This window comes from Pseudoliparis swirei, chromosome 15, assembly GCF_029220125.1.
Source record: "Pseudoliparis swirei isolate HS2019 ecotype Mariana Trench chromosome 15, NWPU_hadal_v1, whole genome shotgun sequence".
In the NCBI taxonomy this organism is placed as follows: domain Eukaryota; kingdom Metazoa; phylum Chordata; class Actinopteri; order Perciformes; family Liparidae; genus Pseudoliparis; species Pseudoliparis swirei.
Window position 1 is genome coordinate 13,199,722 of NC_079402.1, and position 21,972 is coordinate 13,221,693.

Sequence of the window (21,972 nt, forward strand, 5' to 3'; positions counted from 1 at the left end):
TCATTATAACGATGTGTTCAGGTTACATATGAAATAAGTAGAAAACAGTTATCTAAAGTTTGTGTTTGATCCCAGTATGATCTCCCTGGGGTCTGTCTAGAGTTGTATTGAGGGCATCTGCTCTCAATCTTCCGAATGCTATATGGCAGAGCTATAAAGAATAACCAAGCTGTCTCTTCATTTTGATTTAGATTACTCGAGCTATTCATTTTTTGTTTTGATAAAATATGTTTTGAGCAACAATCTCTCTCCCAGTTTTAGAAGAAAGAGGAATGAGCCCTAGAATACGCTGTAAATTCAAACACCCTGGGCTACTGCACTTGATCTGTCTTCACTCCTATCACTAAAGTCAGTCGGATTTAAAGACCTCACCGACGGTGAAAGTCACTCATTCCTATTAACAGGCGTCCAACGTTATAAAGCATCGTAAAGTGCTTTGCACAGCTCTCTGGATTGCAACATAATTACAATCCATTTAGAATTACCACAGGGGCACAATAATCTTGTGCCATTACGCAAAATAAGTGTCGCAATTCCCGTCAGTCTGTCTGTTATTGCACCTTTTGATGAAACTGTGCTTTGAAAAAGCAGATGAACTGTATATTCTGCAAATAGGGGTGTGGCCGTCTTTTTGTGTCGGTCCAGTCATTAATACATTATAGAGCCAGAACATTTCACTACTTAACAATCATTACGCTATTTGGCTTTATCCGGGGAAAAAGCCCAATTTAAATCCCACAGGAGAGTTGAATGAATCATGGATGGCGGTGGAAACCAGCACTTGCACTTGGCCAGAGCCCCGACCACGCCGAGAAGCCTTTTCATATCATGTGCCTCAGCAGCGCTAGTCAGCCGGGTTTGCTTCTGATCTGACAAAGAGCATTCGGTATTCAGCGAGGGGTTGGTGCCGCTTTGTGCGGTTTTGTTTGCGTTGCCAGGGCGATTGGACCAAGAGCTCGTACGTAGGTCCGCTTGGCATCTCGTGTTTTTCAGCCGCCTGATTGATGTCGTGGAGACCGGGGTCAGACCATGACAACCACAGGTCGACCTCTGCTCAAGTGCACCTTAATTGTGATGTTTGGAGTTCTTGCCATTTTGTGCCCTCCCAATTCTCTATTCCACGACTTCTCCTCTCGGTACCTCTTTGGTGTTGCTGGTGTTCAAGCCTCAAAGAGAAGACGATACACTGTGTGTTATGACTTCTGCCTGTGCTGGCCCAGCAGGTTGCAGTGCACTCGGTTGTCTAATGATCTCTTCAAAGATTCATCGCAGAGATTCTGCAGGGTGAGCTTTACTGGTTGAATGTTCAGTCCTGGGAGTAAATCTACTTTAGCCTTGTGCGTTTGTGATGACATAATGTTAGGCCCAAGTCTTTTCCATATACGGTCCTCTATTTTAGTCTTCCTTGTACCGGCATGACATGCGTCTCTCAGGCCTTCAGCCTTCACCACAAGTAGCTTCCTGTAACATGACTTCTCAAAAGTGAAACGACCACAGCCCTGTTCCTGACTGCATCATTTCACTGAAGCAGGAAGTTACACCAGCATGGAGGATGATTACGGTCCCAGTAGTGCTGGAGCGTTATCGCATATCTGTTAGCTTATCTTAAATGTGTTTAGCTTCTCCTGTCAACAGTTTTGTGTGGAACGTTTGACGACACACTGAAACCAGTGGTTTGAAAATACAGCATTGATCTGAAGAATTCCAGTATAATAGGAGGTTTGGCAGCAGGCTCCTCCTGAACAGAGCGGGCCATAAATACAAACTGAATAAACACATTTAACAAAGCTGCTCTCCCTCCCAACAGAATCTCTGTCTTGTTTTCACCAATAATGGCTCTTATAGAATGCTTTATTTTTCTTTATTAATATATTGCTTTTCTGAGTATAAGCTGATTACTGAGTAAACATCTAAATCTTAACAGTCTTTGGAATTAACCAATTTAGTTTTAAGTTCATGAATGCAATGGACTGTTAATTTGCACTACTTGCGGTTTCTTCATGAAGTCTGGTACCGAATCCCTTTTGAAACTTATCTTCATCCCTTTACCATGAGTGAAGATGCTGTTAAGCTCATAGTATCGTAAGTTAGTAACCTCCATTGAGGATTTGTCATACGCATTGAGATATTTCTCCCAAGTAGTGTGCAATATTCTTTATTCAAGCTACATTTGTAGGAGCCCAGGAACGTGTATTTGGAAGAACTGAAGTAAAATCATCAGTGTGGAGAGGAGCACAGCTGCAGCACCATTATGTGGCAGGAATCCCATTCATGTAAGCGCAGTTGGAAAGACACTTCTTCAATTGGAGACGTCCTTCTTCTCTTTTTATCTTTAAATTGAACATTTGGACTTGTGGGAAACTGCCTTGGATGACTTTGTTTTTGGACAGTATTTGGTTAAAGGATGTTGTCTCTTGAGAGAGCCGGAGTAGAGCCGGAGTTGAACACTTCCAGAAGTTCCAGTTCATTACTTATCTTCGTCACGAGTGCTTCAGCCCTCTCTTGATTTATATTTATGGACTGTGAATGCCAGGCATTCCTACAGTAACATCTATTTGCTCTGTATCCATGTGAGAAAGACAGCGTTAGACTGAAAGGAGCTTTATAAAGTGCTCTCTGTTCACCGCAGACGACAGCGTTAAACATTGTGAACCGCATATAAAAAGACATGTGAGAATGTTACTAGAGTCTCCTCTCCATGTCTTGAAATAGTGTTGGAGGAGTTGCCATATATAGAGCTGTATAGTATTGTCTGAGTTTTTTCACATCCCTACAAGGAGAGAGCTTCAGATTCTCTCTCTCTCTTTCTCTCTCAAATGCACACACAGAGGGGGAGATTGAGAGCGAAGACTCTGTGTTCTTCATCAATCCATCAGATTTTATTTCTGCCATTAACCTCTGAAGCGGTCTCGTAGATTGATACAGAGGCAGCACATGCCATTGCCCTCTGAAGCCGTCGAGTAAATCTTTGACGAGTGCCTCCACTCTGCATGTCCGAGTAATGAGTTGTTTTATTGAAAGTAAATGAGTCGGCGCTGACTCGTGCGGCAGGTGTCTATGAGTGAGTCAGTTGACGCTGCGCTCATGCCTGCTGAGTGAGGACCGTTCCCTTCGAGGGCAACACTTAGCGTGTGGCTGGTGGTTTCCAGGATGCTGGGAACGCAGACCCCGGCCTCAGCGATGCATTCGATACTTCCTGCTGCTGATATGCTTGATAGTGACACAAGGGAAGCACGGCTCCAGAGAAAATGGGTTTGTCACTGCCACCTCCACTGTCACTTCCTCATTCTTTCTTCCCCTCGCTCCCGCCCACTCTTTCACCCGCTTTTTATTATCAACGGTAACACAATGGGACATTCTGTGTGTCTCACTGGTTGTTTTTTTGGAAAGCCAAAGTAGAAGTCTATTTAGAGTTACCTAACCAGTAACCTGAATGCATTCTTCAGCAGTGGGGAGAGGGAATGCCTCGGGTTTCTTGTCTCTGAATCAAGGCCGGCTGATATTCATAACTTGCGTGCGACTGAAAATTGGAAAGTGTTGTGGATGCTTTTGAATTGTATTGGTTCATAGAAATGACCCGTTGATGACTCACTCCAAAGAGTTGACAGATGAAATCACTTTCCTGCCATCTTGCTTCATGCCCTCTTCATTATACTGTCTTTCTCTCAACACATTCGTAGATCTCACCTGAGCTGCCACCTCGTGTAGATGAGTGTGCTTCCCATGTCCTGATTTGAAGTATTTAGGGAGCTCAGGTCACACTGCTGGGAGATGAAGTTGAGATATGACCCGTACAAAAGCAGCATAATATAAGAAGCACACAATGTTCCTTCCTGTTCCAGCATGAAATCACTGGTCAAGCACCGCACCTGGTAGAGACTCACTCCAGCGTCACGGTTTTATTACGTTACGTTCTGCATGTGTAATGCAAGTCTCAGCGTGTTGAAAAGGAGCAGAAGACCTGACAAACCTTAAACTTACCTTTCGCTGCTCCCTGGGAGGAGAGCAGTTGGAGAGCTTTAAGATTTGAAGCCCTTGCCTTCATTGTTGGAGTCGAAGCTACGAAGTATCAACTTGTTCTCCCTCTGAAAACGAGGAGACTTGTTACAAAATACCTACAACTCAGGTTTCTGCTTTAATTCATAAAACATTTATAGAGTTTTCAAAACAGAAGTACCAGTTTTGCACAGCAGGTACTCTTTCTACAAAGGCGCGTGTGATAAGACACAACAGTTTACTTTCAGCACCACAATAACCGATGAAGACAATGCAAAGGAACCCCTGCCTGGCTTTAAGTCTCTCAGTAGGTTTTGGCCTCCATTGACACTGAGGAGAGCTCTGAAGATTACAACTCAGCAATGGTTATTTGTACACATGTTTTAGTTAAATACCTTTTCTCTTATTCTTGTTATTAAACTACTTATGCAAACGTTAAAGTTCCAAATGTTGACATAGCACCATCTTATAAAATGGGTAAGGAGGGGAGTTGATGGAACAAAATGCCTGTGAATACAAGGGTTGGGTATCAGCACTGGGACCAGATCTAGAGAAAATGACTATTTTTATATTTTAGCTTGCTTCCAATCATAACACTTGTTCTATGATTTAATGCAACGTGTGATTAGCCTCCTACCACAGCAGCTACAACCCAACCTGTGGTGTGGTGCACAGTATGCTGAGATGCCACCAAAGTGTCAGACAGTATGGCTGCACACGCCTGTGTGGTCAGAGAAAAGTAAATATGGTGGTTTGGTGCCTTTACCATACGCAACTGAATCCTTCCATTCACATGACAGGTATCAAATGAAGTACTCTGCTTCATCGGCCCTCGTGAAGACGCCTCGTAGTTTGGTGCGAATAGCACAATGACGAGATCCTTTGTGTATCTTTGTGTCATTGCAGCTGACCGATGAAGGCAAAGCAGCCAGAGCCAAGATGAGTGTTGGAGACGTCATTCTGTCCATCAATGGCATTTCCACAGATGGCACAAATCACCTCGAGGCCCAGAACAAGATTAAGGCCTGCACAGGCAATCTCAGCCTCACTCTACAGAGGTAACAGTTGCACACATGAGCACACACACACTCTCTACACAACATAATCTATGGATTTCCTCGCTCAGCAATGAAATGCATACTTTGTTGATTTTGACAGCCAGTGTGTATTTACTGTAATCCTGTTTGAAGAACTTGCACAGATCTGAGAGTTTCCGTACTGAAGTATTTAAAGATCATTTTCTCATTATTATTGAACAGACGAACACAAATATGAATTTTTATGCATCTTGTCATCTCCATTATAGTTGGAGAACTTTGGCTAGCAGGCATGACATTGGAATTATAATAAGTTCCTTGTGTTCTGAAAAGCAATTGTAGTGTTTACAGTGTAGCATCACATGTTGGACTAGATGAAACACATTTACCGGTAATGTAAATCAATATAATTGAGTTAAGTTCCAGTTACACTTAGGGTCATTGGATCTCCAGTAATGCGTAATCTTAAATTCCTCAACTGATTGCATGTAATGCTACACAGCGCACAGACACATTTATATTATTATTTATTTTATTACAGAATTTCTTTATGCCAAATATCCTGTAAAAGTCCTCACTTTTTGGTTTAGTCAAGTTGAGTTCATCCACTTCTGTTCTGCTTCTCCCACGAGACACAAAGAAGGCCTCACAATATTAAAGTTGTAGTGCAGTGCGGGGAGCACTTCACATGAAAGCCCCCTTATATAGCGCTCCATTAAGCCGTAATATGTGCTTCAAAGAAAGGAAAACAGGGTTTTCAACTGAGGTTGCCATTAAATTTGTCCATTTAAATTTCAGCCAAACCATTTATATAGTCCATGCACAGGAAAGTATCGGGTTGGTCTTGTGGAACAAGAACTTTTCTCAAGAGCTGACACTGAATACATCTTTTTGCAGGCAGCAGCAGTGCGTGTCCAGGAGCAGTTCCCTTAGCTTGGAACTCGCTCCAAAGCACAACAAGCTTTGCATTTAGTTTCTCTTGAAGAAGACGAATCAAAGCAAGAGTGGGATCCTTTCAAATGAATTTTTAGCCAAAGATTTTTCTGCAGGCAAGCGAACAGTTTAGTGTCAGACAAAAAACAATTGGAGGCGAAGCACGCACAGTCTCCAAGCTGCAAAACATGTTGACAAAAGAACTCAAAGCCTGGTTTGCATGTCCTGTCATTCCATCACCACATCAAAAGAGAAAGAAGCCTCTTTGCTTTAAACGTGGGAAAATATTCCTAAAATAGCCCGGTCCCACAGCTGCGTGTAATCTGCTGTGGGTAATGGCCGCACAATGAAACTACAAACAGGCATGTTAACTACACACAAGTCACCGTGTAATCAACAGAGGTCTCCTTCATGGACATGATACACAACTGTAGTTTGCTTCAATATTTGGCTGCTTTATTTTGTGTATGGTTTGCATGATTCTTATTTAGCATGTCTTTATTTAGTGAAGAACAACACAATACTGTGTGTATACAAGTCTCCTTTCTGTATTGCATTATTTAAAATGGGTACTTTTTACTTGGGATTTGAGAGTTCAATATATTATGGATGGGGATTGTCACAGTGATCTTTATGATTTCATCTTCTAAAAATATAAAGCTCAGTATAACATATGTATTGTACCTATTTAACTGAAATGATTCCCTCTGACATGCACGACTTTCTCCATCCATGTTCTCACATTTGATTTATGGTTTTGATGACCTCTGATAAGACTATTGTTATCATAACATTCCAAAAGAAGATTAATGTGACGACTTTATTTCCATTAAGTCACTTTGTCATAGTTCACATTCTTGAGACGACTTCCTAAAACTACTAAATAAAAAATCAAGAGCTAGATCATGTTTTTAAACATACTGAAAAAAAACTATGAAAGAGATAACATCTACATTTGAACATTAACTAGTAATACAATATGTCCAATGGCGAGAAATATTGCAAAATAAAATTGCATATTATTTAATCGTTCTAGCCAAACTTGCACTAACAGTCATTAATGCCATTTAGTTATTTCCTTGTTGCTGTCGAGGGGAAACATGTTTTCAGAGAGGAAATGAACTGGGGATTTGAAAGTACTCCCCTCATCCTGTCGTCCACTGTCAAAATAGTCTGAATGTGCAGCGAGCTGTTGTATATTTTGTGACAGAGGAGATAAAAACAGGTTTTCCTTTCCATGCTCTCGAAAAACATGTAAAAACATATTGCAGTACTTTCCATGAACATAATGGTTGACTAAAGGTTTTGGGTGGTTCCACTTCAGAGATGACCATCACACAGTCCGATCTACCTCGCAGAGCATGCTCCATCGATGCAGTCCTTCCTGAGTTTGAAGCGTATGATAGTGATTTGATCAAGAAAATATTTTCTGATTATCCATATCATTTTATATATATATATATACTTAATCTGCAGTTGATATGACCACTGAATCTTATGAGGACTTTTTGTCCCTCTATCATGGAAATGTTGTTGCTGGGAAGCTGACAGTCAGTTACCCGAGGCGGCTGCGGGACGTAGCCTTAGGAAAGTATGATAATTGATGTTTATTTATTGTCATTGAAATATGCAGCACAGTGCACAAAAGCAGAGGTTGTGGTTGGCTGCACCTGGTTCCACAACCTCAAAGATAAATCATATCAACGCTGCTCACATCTTCTGATGCTTTACACGAGAACTCAAGTCAGCTCCCACTTCATGGCGTTTATGTGCTTCGAACACATGCTGTTTCTGGGGGAAATAGAACAACGTGAAGCTTTTTTACGTATGTTAACTGTTATATATTTATTTTCATTCAATAAAATGTACTTGATGAACAGTGGAAATGAAATCAATCTCACATATAACATCTTTGTGACATGCTCTTACTCCCGTTATACTCCTTTTGATTACATAACCCCCTTTCATCCAATTTTAGATTTAATTAATCACAAATCGGGGAGGCGGCTGAATCTACAGATATTCTCACACATGGTTAATGTACTCGCAGCCAGTCTTATGGAACGGTTATAACGGAGTGAAGTAGAGGACAAGCCAAGTGCAGCCCAGAGCCCCTATGACTCCGGGTTGTCTTAGCCAGATGTGGCGTGGTGGTCGGAAGACAAGTAACAAAGGATGGGGGCTTGTTATTGCATCACTCGACTCTACATTAAATAAATATATATCAACTAGAAGGGGAGTTTATTCTGTTGTGGTTTGCTCCATACAGAGAACGCGCCTTGAGGAGAACTCACCTTATATCCCCGCTCGCTCTGTCCATTCATCTGATCTGGGTGCCTGTTTGTTTGCGAAATGCAATGAAATTCAAGTTCCCGGTGGTTAACTCTGATCCCACTGTTTGTTTGTCAAGACGAGCAAACACGACCAGAGAGTTCTCACTCAGCCAGTGAAGTGCTCTGGAGGCACACACAAGAGTGTAAACCTTTAGATTGCATTACATTACATCTAATTTGTCACGAAACCAAGATGACACAAGTTTCTGGTCCTATGCGCAAAGCTCACGCCGAAGACGCTCGGAAAATACACATTTTACCCACGATAAGCGTTAACTCTGGTTAAAATAATTAAATAGCAGTCATGTTTCTGTCGTTGTTCTTACTGTCACAGTTTTAAAACTCTGGCCCTTTCTGGTTGTGACTCTTTCTCATGAAATGTCCTCGTGAGCTTTACATATAAGCGCAACATTCCCTCTCCGGGATGCTCTTTTTTTGTTGAAATATGAGGGAGCAGTCGGAAGAGAGAGAACATGGAGAGATGGGAGAGGCTGTGCGCCGGACGCAAGCTGTGAGTTTTTCCACTGAGCGGATAGGCTGGCTGCACAGAAAAATAGATTTTTTAAAATGATTTTCCATGTCAACTCTGTTGGAGTTTTTGTTTTGCTTTCCGATGTTTTTTCGGTTGTACTTGTTTTCCTTCTGCTCCACGCTTTGGCTCAAATTGTCATCCAGCGGTAAATCTGAGAAAACACATTCTGCTGGTCTCCCACAGAGTTTTATCATTCATCACACAAGTTAAATATAAGAGGCCAGGCCTTGTTGGGAATCATGTATTCTGTGCATGACGTTACTGTACTAGCGTGTGCATTTTGTGGTCCTGTAATACCTATACAAGTTCCCATTCCGCTTTAATATAATTAGAGTGAACAAATCTACGTCTAGATGTTGAAGCAAAAGAGAGGTGTATTTATTCTGTGCGTGGTGAGAAAGCTTTCTGTGCGCTGCTCCATCACTCAGTCAAATGCCAGACTGTTTCTGTTGGCCCTCAAAGAGACACAAGCAGGCTGGAAATGTATCTCTCTGCTTTGTCCTCAGGCGTATTCCTCCGGTTAACCTCCGATGTGTGTGTGTGTGTGTGTGTGTGTGTTCTCAAAGTAGATGAAAATCAAACTCAACAACTTCTTTTGCTTCCAAGAAAATGTTATTTATATCTTGCACTCCCTAGTTTTTTTGTAGGTTTTACATTTAGTCCATACATAAATCTTTGGGATATCAGCATCTTTAATCTAATAAAGCAAGGCATCCTGATTAGATTGGGAGGAACCAGTTGGAGTGTGTTCTGGACGGAGCAAAGCATGACTGTATTCAACTGTTTGTCAGTATTATGATCACACGCAGTGGCACAATGTGCTAGTTTCATATACAAGGAAAGCAGATATGTTGTATATATGGAAGTATCAATCACACACCCCTTGTTATACAGAGGATGACAAACATACATGTTTAATATTGTATATATAATGTGTATCTTTATGTTATTTGTTCAAGAGAAACTACTGTATGTGAAATATACAGATGAACATGATACTTAAGCTGGTGTGATATGTTAAAAGGATAAATTCTGTATAATCCTCACACTCAAATATTTATGGAGAAAAAAAACCTTAATGTTCTCTCCTAAAATATGATTTACCTAAAACGATGTCCAGTGTATGTTTTAGCAGTTATTGATGTGTCCTGTGCAGTCATGGCTGTTTTCAAAGAGTATTTGGTCTTTGGAATAACCCTAAAAACAAAGATAGTTGTAACATAGAACAGACATCACTTCATTTCATTGCGATTAACTAATGTACACGTACGGCAAAAAGTAAATATCGTGCGTGTGCGAGCACACACTCGCCCACTTTGTGTGTCGTTGTCCCAGCAGAACAAAAGCAGGTCCAGCTAGCGAGGGAGCGGGACGCCACAGAGGGGCTGAACAGATGTTCACAGGACCACCCTCGCTAATGTTTGTTCAGTTTGCTCTGGGAAAAAGAATGATAGGGAGTGAACCCACCCAGCTGCCCCTCTCTGGGCCACTGATGGCAGATGCACATTGCCTCATCGTCGTCGACTATTATAGGGTCCACATTTGTATTGGAATGTGCGTTTCAGTCTTTGGACCTTTTGCTGTTTTCATCCACATAGACTTCTGCCTCCCAATAATACATCGGAAAATAAGTATACTGAAGATTATCTGCAAAAGTATGTGCCCGGATGACATCAACATCTGGGGGGAGGGTGGGGCTCTTTTATAACCTGATGGTGCCAAGCTCAGTTGCTGCGCCTCGGCTCAGCACGGAAAGGAAGGGCTTGAGAGGTTGACTGTATTCCTAATATGGTAGAAAGGAAGCACGGCAGCAGACGTCCTGTAGCATCTGGTCCGGGACCTGACTCGCTGACTCACTGTCTGTTTTTTGTATTTTCCTTTTAATGAGAATTAAGGGGAACCTTGTCTGCATGTTCAGACCAAACGCAGCATACGCAGTTAACAAAGGCAGCTGTCTGAATTTGAGTTGTAATGCTTCACGGATGGAATCATTGAAGATATGAGCCGACGTGTGTCTTGTTTTACTATAAGGGACATTGTACTGCATTATTACACAATACATCCTAATGTACGTGTGTGTGTTTGTGTTTTTTATTTTATTTTATATTGTGCGAGACAGTGCCGCAAAGTAGTACAAATGAAACAAAAGGAGGGGATGAAAGCTTTATTGGATAAGGTCCCGTTCCTATCCAGAGACCACCCCTCTCTCCCAAAGGTGATGCAACTGTGGCAGCTGCTTCAATCATAAGTGTACATTCTACACCACAGTCCAACATCAGTCTGGACTCTTAGGCTACAGGCACTTTGAACATGTTCTACTTTCAGTGTTTCCATTTAGTTCAGAGCACAGTGAAAGTCCATTTCTAGAGCGTTTACTTTGTTTCACTGGAAACACTGGTTTATTTAGTTATGTTGTTAGAAGGCAGTCATTCAGTTGTCCTTTTTTGAGTGTTTAAACGATGCCCTGTCATCCAAGATACAATCATTCTGACAACAAATGTATAATAAAAAGCCTTTAGAAAATAAATGTCACAAAAAAAACCTGCAATTAAAAACATGTCGCCCATAAATCGCAGAGCACACAAAATAATCCGAACCTTTCACTATCCGTCCTGGGAAAGTTTAATTCTCACAGCTTCGTTTTTCCAGTACTTTAATGTACAGAAATGAAACATTATTGAAGAATTATAAATAGTTGTCATGTAGATATTGCATGTGTGGTGTTTATAGGATTTTTTCCTTCTGTTTTCTTAGACCCTCCAGTGCCCCTAAAGATGGAGTACCTAAGGTAAGAAGTAAACTATTCACTTTTATGAACTAAAGTTTCCCTGAATCCCATTTTTATTCATACACATTTCAACCGTTAATTAATAGAGAGCATGTTTATTGTGCCCTGCTGAGATTGTCAGAAAACTCATTGGCTTGGCATGCGTTACTGCCCTGACAGGCCACGTGTTATCGCACCTCTTAAACTCATGTAGCACAGGCATGACTTTCATTCATACATAAGTGTGGAAACACCTTTGGATTTTGATGCATTTTTGTGTGTGTGCAGTGCTTTTGAAACTGTGGTTCACTTGCATGTGTTTATTGTGGATTTGCTGTATCTGCATGCTGTGTGTCTCTCCACATTGATCCAGGACGAACCTCAAGAAATCATTAAGCCCGTCCCAATCACTCACCCTGCCACGAGCACTGCATACACCAAGCCGTCAAGTCAGCCCGGTGCTGCGTACAACAAGACCGCCCGGCCTTTCGGGGGGGACAGCGGCGTGATCACAGCTTCCTCCCCGGCTGCCCCCACCATTCCCTCACAGTCCTCCGCTTTCAAGCCCGCTGGCCCCTCTCAGCCACCGCAGCCTCCGTTTCTGCTGAAGTCGAGCCTTCCCGCCACGGACTCCCCTCCCGCCAACTCGGTTCCCAGGCCCGGCCCCGCTCGCCACACCTTCACGTCCCCGTCTGCATCTTCCTCCTCATCTAACTCCTCTTCTCCAGCTCGAGTGACAGCCCCCTCCTCCCATCCTAATGTCCCACAGCCCTCCGTCTATAACACACCGATCAACCTCTACTCCAACACCAATGCTTGCGAGGCGATCATTGGGCAGAGGCGCGGCCTTTTGCAAAGCCAGGGGCTGTCGGAGCCCTTCAATGGGTAGGTACCAATCATCAGACCCCGTCACCATATGTGTTCTTTCTGCTCAGGAAAGTGCAAAATATCATGGGGTGATTCAGGAATATATACGTATGTATGTTGTGTGCTGAAGTCCAGAAGGAGTTGTCCTTATTAGAGGCCACAGATTGGCAGACATTTTTGTGTTGCAGTCTGCCGTGAAGAGAATAAAATATTCCATACGGCTCGTTCCCTATCCTCAAGACATCTGTCTGGCTTGGAAAGCTAATATTGAAACGGCCCATCACCTATCTGTTTTCACACAGCTGCAGACTTAAAGAATTCCAAAGCATGCCGCACATCTTCTTTAAATTTTCTGCAGAGCAACCGGAGCGGGAACCGAGTCTAGACGACCTGCTAACTGATGCTGCTGCCGACCTGTCTGTAATTGGCGGCGTGGTTCTCGGCACACACACGGTCTGTTGCTGGTGCAACACTTGTTTCCAATTAGCCAGACTTCTGGTTGCTCTGGGCTTCTCAAGACGAGGGACAGAGCCGAGTGTGGCTGGACTGGGCTTCATCAGCAGGATTCGGTTCAGTACACTGAACTAGGCTAGCTCAGTATTTTGTGCTCATTTTTTACTCACATCTGAAGAAATAGGTCACATAGATCTGTTTTTATTGGCTTTAAGTGAGCAAGCAGCTACACACTTAAACCAATCTGCGAAACCCAAAGTTACAGAGTTAACGGCAGTGAGAGCGGTCTGTTAAGACATGTTTCATAATCTGGGTTTAGTCAGTCACCTGTGAACAAAAAACTAAAGAACAAAACTATTTTCTGCAGCTAAACATGAACACATTGTTCATCATGTCAGTGTTCTTGTCAGACACAACATGACGGTGTCATTTCTTCACGCTTTCTGTTGTAGTTTACAGAAGGGAAGCTTATTTGTTGCCGCACGTGCGTTTGTGTCCTGACCTGCATGCTTTGTTTGTGGTTTCTGTGGATTTACTTTATTTACATTCTCTCAGGGCCTTTCTTGCTTTTCAGAATATGGTTGATTTCTCAAACGCTCTATTCATGCTCCTTCTTCGCTTCACTCCTTTCCCATGTTCCCCTTCTTTGCCCTCAGGGGGAAGATGAGACAGACACCAAGTTAGTGCTGTGAAGGATGATTCATCTGCTGCAGTTGCTTTCTAACCATGTGGAGTGTGATTACAGGCTTCACATCTCTCTGGTTTATGATTACCAAATGGCAGCATGCTTGCACCTCTTTGAGCTAACCCCCACAGACCTCACATTCATGCTCTTCCACTTACAGTACATGATCATTTCATGGTCCAGACAAGCGAAGCACCGTGAATAATCTCTGGGATGCCACAGGACACCCAGTGGGGGTCGGCTCATACTGTCCGCTCGCTCTCTTAGTGAAAGAAGGCTGTGTGTTGGCGAATACTGTATTTGCAACCGGGCTCGACAGCACACTCGGCCGTTCAAGTCACCCAGCTGTGCATCGATCAGCTCCGTCTGCTATTGTTGTCAGAATGTTTAGGCCAGACAATTACTGCTAAGTGCATTCTGCTATGGCTGAGAATAGGAAGACTTGTGCTGTCTTTGATCATCCTCCACCCCGACAAACCTGACACACAGAAGCAAACACGCAGAGAATCAGACGTTCACATTTTGACGTGTCGTATCTTCTCGCCAGCCGGAGGATGATGATGGAGTTGATGATGAAGAAAGGATCGCTCGAGAGACACTGCACTTTTAGAGTATTTAGTTTATTCTCAAAGGTACAGGTCAGAAACAGACGTCCGGACCGCCTGGAGATTCTCAGGATGCCGAATTGAGAGAAGTCTAATATTCATGTCTTCAGCTTCTCATAATATACCCAACAGGCAGGAGAAACTCATTGATCCCGGCCTTTGTGGTCCAATCACAGATAGGCAGAATCGCCTCACAGGCAGGTTTTTGTTTACACACTGGGTTGTTGATTTGGACTTTCAGAGGTTTAAAAACCCCAACTCAGGCATGTCATATGATTCTTGAACCTTGAGCGCTGACTTGTAGGTTTCATATAAACTGATATTATACAGTAGATGAAAATATACTACAGACGTATAATTGATTAGTTTGGAACAGCCCTTGAAGTAAATTGTGGAAGTCGACATTTAACCTCAATATTAATGCATTCTAGTGAAACCTCAAGTTGTTTCAGGAAGAAAAAGTGAGCTTTCAGTTTCAAAGCACACTGCTCCCACCTTGTGGTGAGATGGGGTCACTGTCACGTTCATCTTTCACTCACTGTTATCAAGTTGCAAACGGTGTAATTTCTCAGTTTTAATATTTAATTGTTTAATCAATTAAGATGTTTTGTTATTTGGCCGACCTCCTCCTCTACTCTGTGGTTCCTTCTTTAATAGTGAACCTCAGAGAAGTCTTAAGTAAGTCTCGGGCAGAACACTTTCTTGACTTAAAACAGTGCAGTCATACATGTTGCTGAGCACTTAATGTGACTTTTTAATAATTGTTTCTACCTTTGCACATTTTTCCCTTTCTACCTTCTAATTGCTCACCTGCAGTAGTCCACCTCCAGCTAGCGAAACGGAGGAGGTCACTGTGAAATCTAACTGCAGTTGGGTCAATGCCATTGTATCTACCAGCTGCAACCATGATCCATTGTGCTGCACTTACCGCATCGTACAATAATATGAGGACTGTGTGTGTTGGTCATTACTACTGTATTTACGTGTGGTCACTGCCTTGTGTATATATTTAGTTTCCTCTGTATATTTAGTATTTAGTATTTTTATTGTGATCTTTTATTACTGCTCTAATGTGCACCCGCTGCTGTGATCCTGAAATGTCCCCACAGTGGGACTAATAAAGGATTATCTAATCTCTAATCTACAAACTGGCCGATTGTTTGAACGGCTGTTTTTTAGCAGTGATAAATAAATATCCTTGATCCAGGTTTTAAACCACAGAGTCGCTCCATGTCTGAGACATCATTCTGGTTGATCTGACTGCACAGGAAACCCAGTGTGGTGCTCGAGGATCACGCGTCCCCACTGAGCGATGCCAGTAAGAAGCGTCTGATTGAGGACACAGAGGACTGGAACTCGCGAACCGGCACCTCCCAGTCCCGCTCCTTCCGTATCCTGGCTCAGCTCACCGGCACTGAAAATGGTGTGTAGCGATCTGTTGTCAGTTCCTTTTAAATCAATCAAACAACTTTAGGCCGAAGCACATGACAGATTTATCCAAAGGTTCCCAATTTGATGGTAATCCTTTAGACGCTTTAAATGGCTTCAATTATGTCCCTGCTTTATAATCTTTATTTAGTTATAGTACTTTAAGAAGGCTTTCATCAGTGTAAGATTTGAATGTATTTTTTAATTGATTGTTTTGACTAAAGGTGACATCGATGGTTACCCAATCAGAGAGGGTCTCCTGACATTCACAGAAGATGTGTGAATGTGTGCATGGATCTGCTCAACCTATGCAAAAAGTAATTTACTGTAACCCGGTCATTAGAATTATAAAGAAGTGAGATGAGAGATTGAACAGCCTCTTTCTGCCACATGATGTCACCAGACTGGTGTGTAATACACCATGTCATTTGCACATTGGACATATATTCAATGTGCCGGCTGTTTCTGCAGCTGGGAACAATTTGGGAATATGTCCAGGAAGTTTGAGCAGGTTCTCGTTTGCAGAGATTAGATCTGACGAGATGAACACGGAACAAGATGGAGCAACCGCCAGTAGCAGCTTTGTTTTTACCAGTGTGACCTTTTATTCTTCATTTGACTTTATTTTCATTGGTGTTTTTTCCTTTTTCACTGTTGCAGAGCCCGCTCCAGAGAACAGTGGAAAGAGGTAAGTGGTTGGTGTTTTTTTATATAATCAAATTTGATTGTGGTTCACTCTCCATCTGTGAGTATTTTTGTGTTTCATAATAATAATAATAATGTTTTGATTTATCAAGGTTTCTTACTCAGAGTTGTCCCTTAAAGCACTCGTGTGTCTTGGAGCCTTAGATTCATACCCTGTAAATCCTGATTTCCTGATCTTATAGTCCCACAGTATCACGCTTAATTTAAGGCTTAATTAAAGGCTTAATCAAAGGCTTAATTTAAGGCTTAATTTAAGGCTTAATTTGGATAAACCGATGTGAGAACTCTCAGGAGAAGATGACTGACAGCCATCGACTCGGCGCAGGCTGCTCCCGCCATCCTCAGTCTTAATCGATTTAATCCAAATAAACGCAGTCTGCCTTACCTAGCAGATTTTCAACCAATCAGTGCGTCCCTCACTGGAACCTGTGGCTAAGCAAGTTATATTGTGGGTAATAGCAGCAACTCCAGAAGGAGATTCCTGCTCTCTGTTTGTGAGGGCTTTTGAGGGCTTAGTACACATCTGCCATGGTTTATAATTTATTACACATCTGCAAGGAAAATGTCTCTTGTTCTATATTCATCTTCAACTGTGTTTTGTATTTTTTTTGGTGCTGCTTTTGCTATTTCTAATTTATCAATCTTGTGTGATCTTTTACTTTTCTTTTACAATCTTAACTTTTTCAACTTTCTCTTCATTTCTCTCCTTTCACCCTGTTTTATGGGGGAAATCGGAGCGAACAAGTTGGACCCAGAAGTTATAGGACACAAGTACAACAAGCTGAGGGATTGGCATCATGATGTTTCAGCACACACACTTAATCTGCAGTTGCACAAATGTAATGTTTTATTTATTATATTTTGACCATTATAAAAAATACATTGCTTCCCTTTTTCATATACCAACACATATCCTGCCTTCATTTTAGCACACTATATAATAACTTCTTATATGTCCTTATTCACAAATTTAAGCAACACATGTAAAACGTCAATACAAATGTGTTTTAAGGGATGTATTATCCTGCTATATTTAGTTATTTATGTAAATAAAGTAAAAGTGTCATTGTATCGCAGTGTACATGCATACTTCTCTGTAACATATTGTTTATGTCCAAGCCTCCACTGCCCTGCACACTTCCTGTAATCTTATACTTAATTTGTCTTTATTTGTCTTTTTCCTCTATTGCCTTCACTAACCAAAGAAGTTTAATTTTTCAGCTTTTAATGATTTTACCTCAATAAACTATTCTTACTTTTCTGCTTTTGCTCTGCTTTTTTCTTAATCTTTCATTCTTTATTTTCTCCTTGCCAAGCAAAAGTAAGCTTAAATGAGAGAAGTCCCACAGCTGAAGGTCTATATGAGGTTATCAGTTGTGCAGGTAAAAAATGCCTGTAGAGTATTAATTTGAGCGTTGACACCAATATACCATCCAATATGAATTATGTACGCTATCTGCAGTGTTTATATATTTCAACCATGAGAACCACTTCTTACCATACATTTAAACACGGTATGATCTGTTTTCCATTAAACCGGTTCAGGTTTCTCATCTTTTGAATTTAGTACACAAAAGCAATCTGTCTATAGCTGCTGTTAAATGTACTCCCACGGTGGATGTAACACCTGTGGGTGATTGCATTGAATTCTCTAGTCATGTTTTTTATGTCAATTATGAAAACCATAAATCCTTGGTTGACAGCAAAATCGTCTGTGTTGTTGGTAACATGGCGTGTGCTGTTGCTGAAAACCCAAACAGCCTCAGGGTGAGAAGTTGTGAACCTGTTGGAGCAAATCTTTTACTCAACCGGCTATCGGAGCAGCAACAGCGTCCACATTAATGGGAACAATATTGTGTCGTATTGAGATCTTCGTAGCCCTGTTGCACCTAAATAAATGTCCCACGTCTCTGTTTGTATCATTAAGGATGCTTCTAACGGGAAGAATTAAATATAACTGGAGAAGCAGATTAAATCTACCAAACTGTATTGAACAAGTACAACATTGACTCAATTAGCTTTCAATCTCTCGGAGAAACATACGCAACACATTTTCAGCCTTTTTATGGCGTTTCAACTCGTTGCTTTCCATTTAGGAGCGCTCAGCTTGAAATGAAAACTGTGAAACTTAATGAGGGGTGGGCACTAGGAACACTAGAGCGTCTCATTTCGACTAAGCTATGTCGTGCTGCAACGGGAAAAATGTTTCAGGAGAATAAAAGCAATAACCACTACTTGAATCATACCACTGGTTATCTCCAGAAAGGATTGGAGGGTGAGATAAATGTACAGCAGATACGATGGCATCACCACCTGAAATTGTTTCCTCGTGTCGGGATTGACAAACCAAATGGACAGTGGCCTTATTTGAACGTACCCCATAATGATTTTGATTGTTTGCATGTGCCACTGAGATTCAGAGCAACTGATTGTAAACGTGTGTACTTGCAGTCGACCAGATCGCACTAAGTATGAGTCTGTACTGGAGGTTCAGTTCAACTGCTGGCACGGCAAAGAAAATAATACCACATGGGTGACAGGCTTCAGATGGCACTTGTTGAAGATGTGTGTGTGTGTGTGTGTGTGTTGTTATGATTTATAGACAATATATTGACATCTGTTTTCTAGTTTGGCAGTTGACAAAGCCCCCCCTCCTGCCCTGCACACCTCGCCTGCAGCCAAAATATTTTCCAAATCTGCAGCATCACCCAGGAACGGCAACATCATCCCCACTTCCACGTTCAAGAGCCCAGTGGCCCAGAGCAAGCCTTCCTTCCAGCCCGGAGGTCCACCAGGTAGAGGAACATGTGTGTGTGTGCATTGTGTGTACTGTGTAGTTGCTTCTTTCAGCCGACAGAGGGCAGTCTCATTCTTTTAAAATCACTGCTGCTCAGCCATAACATTTATTGCAGCTTTAATATCGGACACTAAGCCATTTAAGATTCTGAGCTCTATAAAATCCAGAGGTATTTTGTTAATGAGCTCATATTAGTGGCTTTTCCCAAGACCCCCTTAGTTAAATAGATTGTGAAATTGAGAATGATGTATTTTATTTTGTGTGAAGGCTGCTCTTTAAATCCAGCGATCCCTGCCACGAGACCTCGAGCTGGTCGGGGTAAATATTTGTTGAAAGGTAAAGGGCTCATTATTAGCAGCGCTCAGACACAAGTGTGCACTCATACACGAACAGATGCACTATGTGCCCCAACATATTTCCCGAGAGGCCTTTTTAAGAACCAGCTGCTGAAAGGTGCCACAGGGAGAGAGCTGGAGAGCCCACAGTTGGTTCTCTGTTGACTGTTTTATTTATCAAGTTAACACACACTTGAGTACAAGTAAACAGGCGCATAACTCATATGTGCAACTGGACCGGAATATGTGGAATGTGAGCTTTACATTTATTGACATGAATGAATAGTGTTGGCACTTTAACTGCAACAACCTTCTAAAGCAAGAAATTAGTGCAATATGAAAGCTACATTATTTATTTTTTAAACATGCTTTAATCACATACAAATTGTACACATTGGGGATTTAATTTAAAGGTAATAGTTTATCCTATCATTCTGCTCGCTCGGAGTTCAGTGAGAATGAACAGTCGCAACAGAAATGCAGTCCTGCTCTGATTCAGGAGGTTTTCTTCTTCTCCTTATCTTCCTTATACAGCACAACAGCAATGATGGACTCACATATTCACTTTCTGTATTATGTAATGGGGCTCAGCCTCCAATCGTTTCTCTCGCCAAAGGATTTGTTGGGATTTTTTTTTTTAGCTCCACAGACGGCTTGTCACCATCCGCCTCAACGTGCCAACTGTCACACAGATAAGGCTATATGGTGTCACTGAAACATATTTTGACTCCAGCATAAATCCCTCCATGAATACCCCATTCATTTAAATGTGATGTGTTTATCAATTTTTGGTATTTTCAGTTATGTAAAGCCATTGTATTTTCAGTTAAATATCTGAACAAGTTTTAAAATAAAGTTTAAATGCTCTCTCAAAACCATCTCCATACTGAGTACTGGATAAATACAAATACACAACATACAGAATACTTGGACTAGACTTGGTGAAAATATGAACTCTAAAAATAGTGGATTAGCATTAAAAAATATCCCACACATGCATAAACACCTGCTCAGGAACTGTTGGGCAATTTTTATCATTTATATTTTAGAACCTTTCAAATCATCCAACTAAATAAACTTGCCTGAAAGAATCTTTGTGTCCCTCCTTGGAGCCCATATTCTCTCCATCACACTTACTCTCTAGTATCTTTCTTCCTCTTGGACTTACTCACACAGTCTTGTCACATTTCTGCTACTGCCCGCTCTGTTTATTCAGTTTGTTTGCTCTACGTTTCAAGGTAATTTAGGGAGCTCTTGTCCTTTGACCTCCCAAGTCTTTGATATCGGAGCTCTCCTTCAATAGTGTCTCTGTCCCCAATGTCTTTACCCTCGAGCACTCCCTCTGAGAAACAGGCCAGACCTCCGTCCTGGACGTGTCTTTTTACTGGGAGAGAGAAGGACATGTGGTGCATCCTCTCCATATGTTTTGAGATAAAGGAGAAAAGGGGGGCGGGGGTAGATTATTTTTCCAGGTGTCTCCTCTGACTCTGGGAATGTGTTGTTTCCTCTTAGTGGGACAAATGTATCCCTTGTCTGGGTTGGGTGGGGTGGCTCTGTCCAACACAGCTGTCTCATGCGTCAGGATGGAGGTTACAGATCATCAAATCATTCTCACAACACACACTTAAACTGTGCACATGTGTTCTGCTCAAGTTATGCAGAGAAACTACAAAATAGAGGATCAGTGGAATGAAATTATTATCATTATGTCAAGCATTTTGACGTTTAGAAAGGATAGTTTGTCTATTACTTTATCTATTACACAGCTTTTTCCCATTTGAATACCGAGCCATCACTTCTCCTGCTGGTTTAGGTTTCCCGAAGGGTGGAGCAGCTCCTTCATTCGGCAAGGTCACCAACCTTCCCAGAGCTCCAGATCGGCCCACCCCGCAGCCACATCCACAGGACCTCAACTGTGTGGTGCAGCGGGCGGAGCACATCCCAGCCGGGACTCGCACCCCAATGTGCAACAAGTGCAACAATGTCATCAGGTAAATAATATCAGCACTGTGGAACAATTGAAAAATGTTTCGTTAAATATATAGAAATCAATTCGAGTGTACAATTCTGCAAAACGTATTCCATGTAGACATTTTTCCTAAATAAAACATTTTTTTTTAATGTTTGCATAATGTCCTTGTAACTCTAATTTCCTCTGCCACTTGTTTATTCTTACAAGGGGCCCGTTCCTCGTGGCCATGGGCATGTCGTGGCACCCCGAGGAATTCAACTGTGCTCACTGCCACTCCTCGCTGGCAGAGAACGGCTTCGTGGAGGAGAGAGGCCAAGTGTACTGCGAGCATTGCTACGAGCAGTTCTTCGCTCCCACCTGCGCCCGCTGCCAGCAGAAGATTCTGGGGGTGAGCGACGGTTCTCTGCCAAAGTCTATACTGTTCTGTATTCTCTATTCTTTGTTTTGTTTCCTAAAAACAATGTTTACTGTCCTTTTTTATTTTATTTAAGCTTTATTTAACCACGATGAGGCCAATTGAGATTAAT

At 41.9% G+C, this 21,972-nt stretch overlaps 1 protein-coding gene across 5 annotated transcripts in view; it reads left to right on the forward strand.

Moving 5' to 3' along the window:
- Window positions 1-21,972, forward strand: part of pdlim5b (PDZ and LIM domain 5b) — a 31,836-nt gene that overhangs the window by 8,127 nt on the left and 1,737 nt on the right. For 3 of the 5 annotated variants that reach the window (XM_056432152.1, XM_056432154.1, XM_056432155.1), the window contains 8 exons: window positions 4,903-5,054; window positions 11,586-11,619; window positions 11,972-12,483; window positions 15,477-15,631; window positions 16,297-16,324; window positions 18,970-19,136; window positions 21,287-21,464; window positions 21,653-21,833. In XM_056432152.1, coding sequence (XP_056288127.1) covers window positions 4,903-5,054; window positions 11,586-11,619; window positions 11,972-12,483; window positions 15,477-15,631; window positions 16,297-16,324; window positions 18,970-19,136; window positions 21,287-21,464; window positions 21,653-21,833 — 1,407 coding nt within the window. Of the gene's footprint in view, window positions 1-4,902; window positions 5,055-11,585; window positions 11,620-11,971; window positions 12,484-13,574; window positions 13,598-15,476; window positions 15,632-16,296; window positions 16,325-18,969; window positions 19,137-21,286; window positions 21,465-21,652; window positions 21,834-21,972 lie in introns of all 5 variants that reach the window. The other 2 variants (XM_056432156.1, XM_056432157.1) reach the window with 2 other exon arrangements.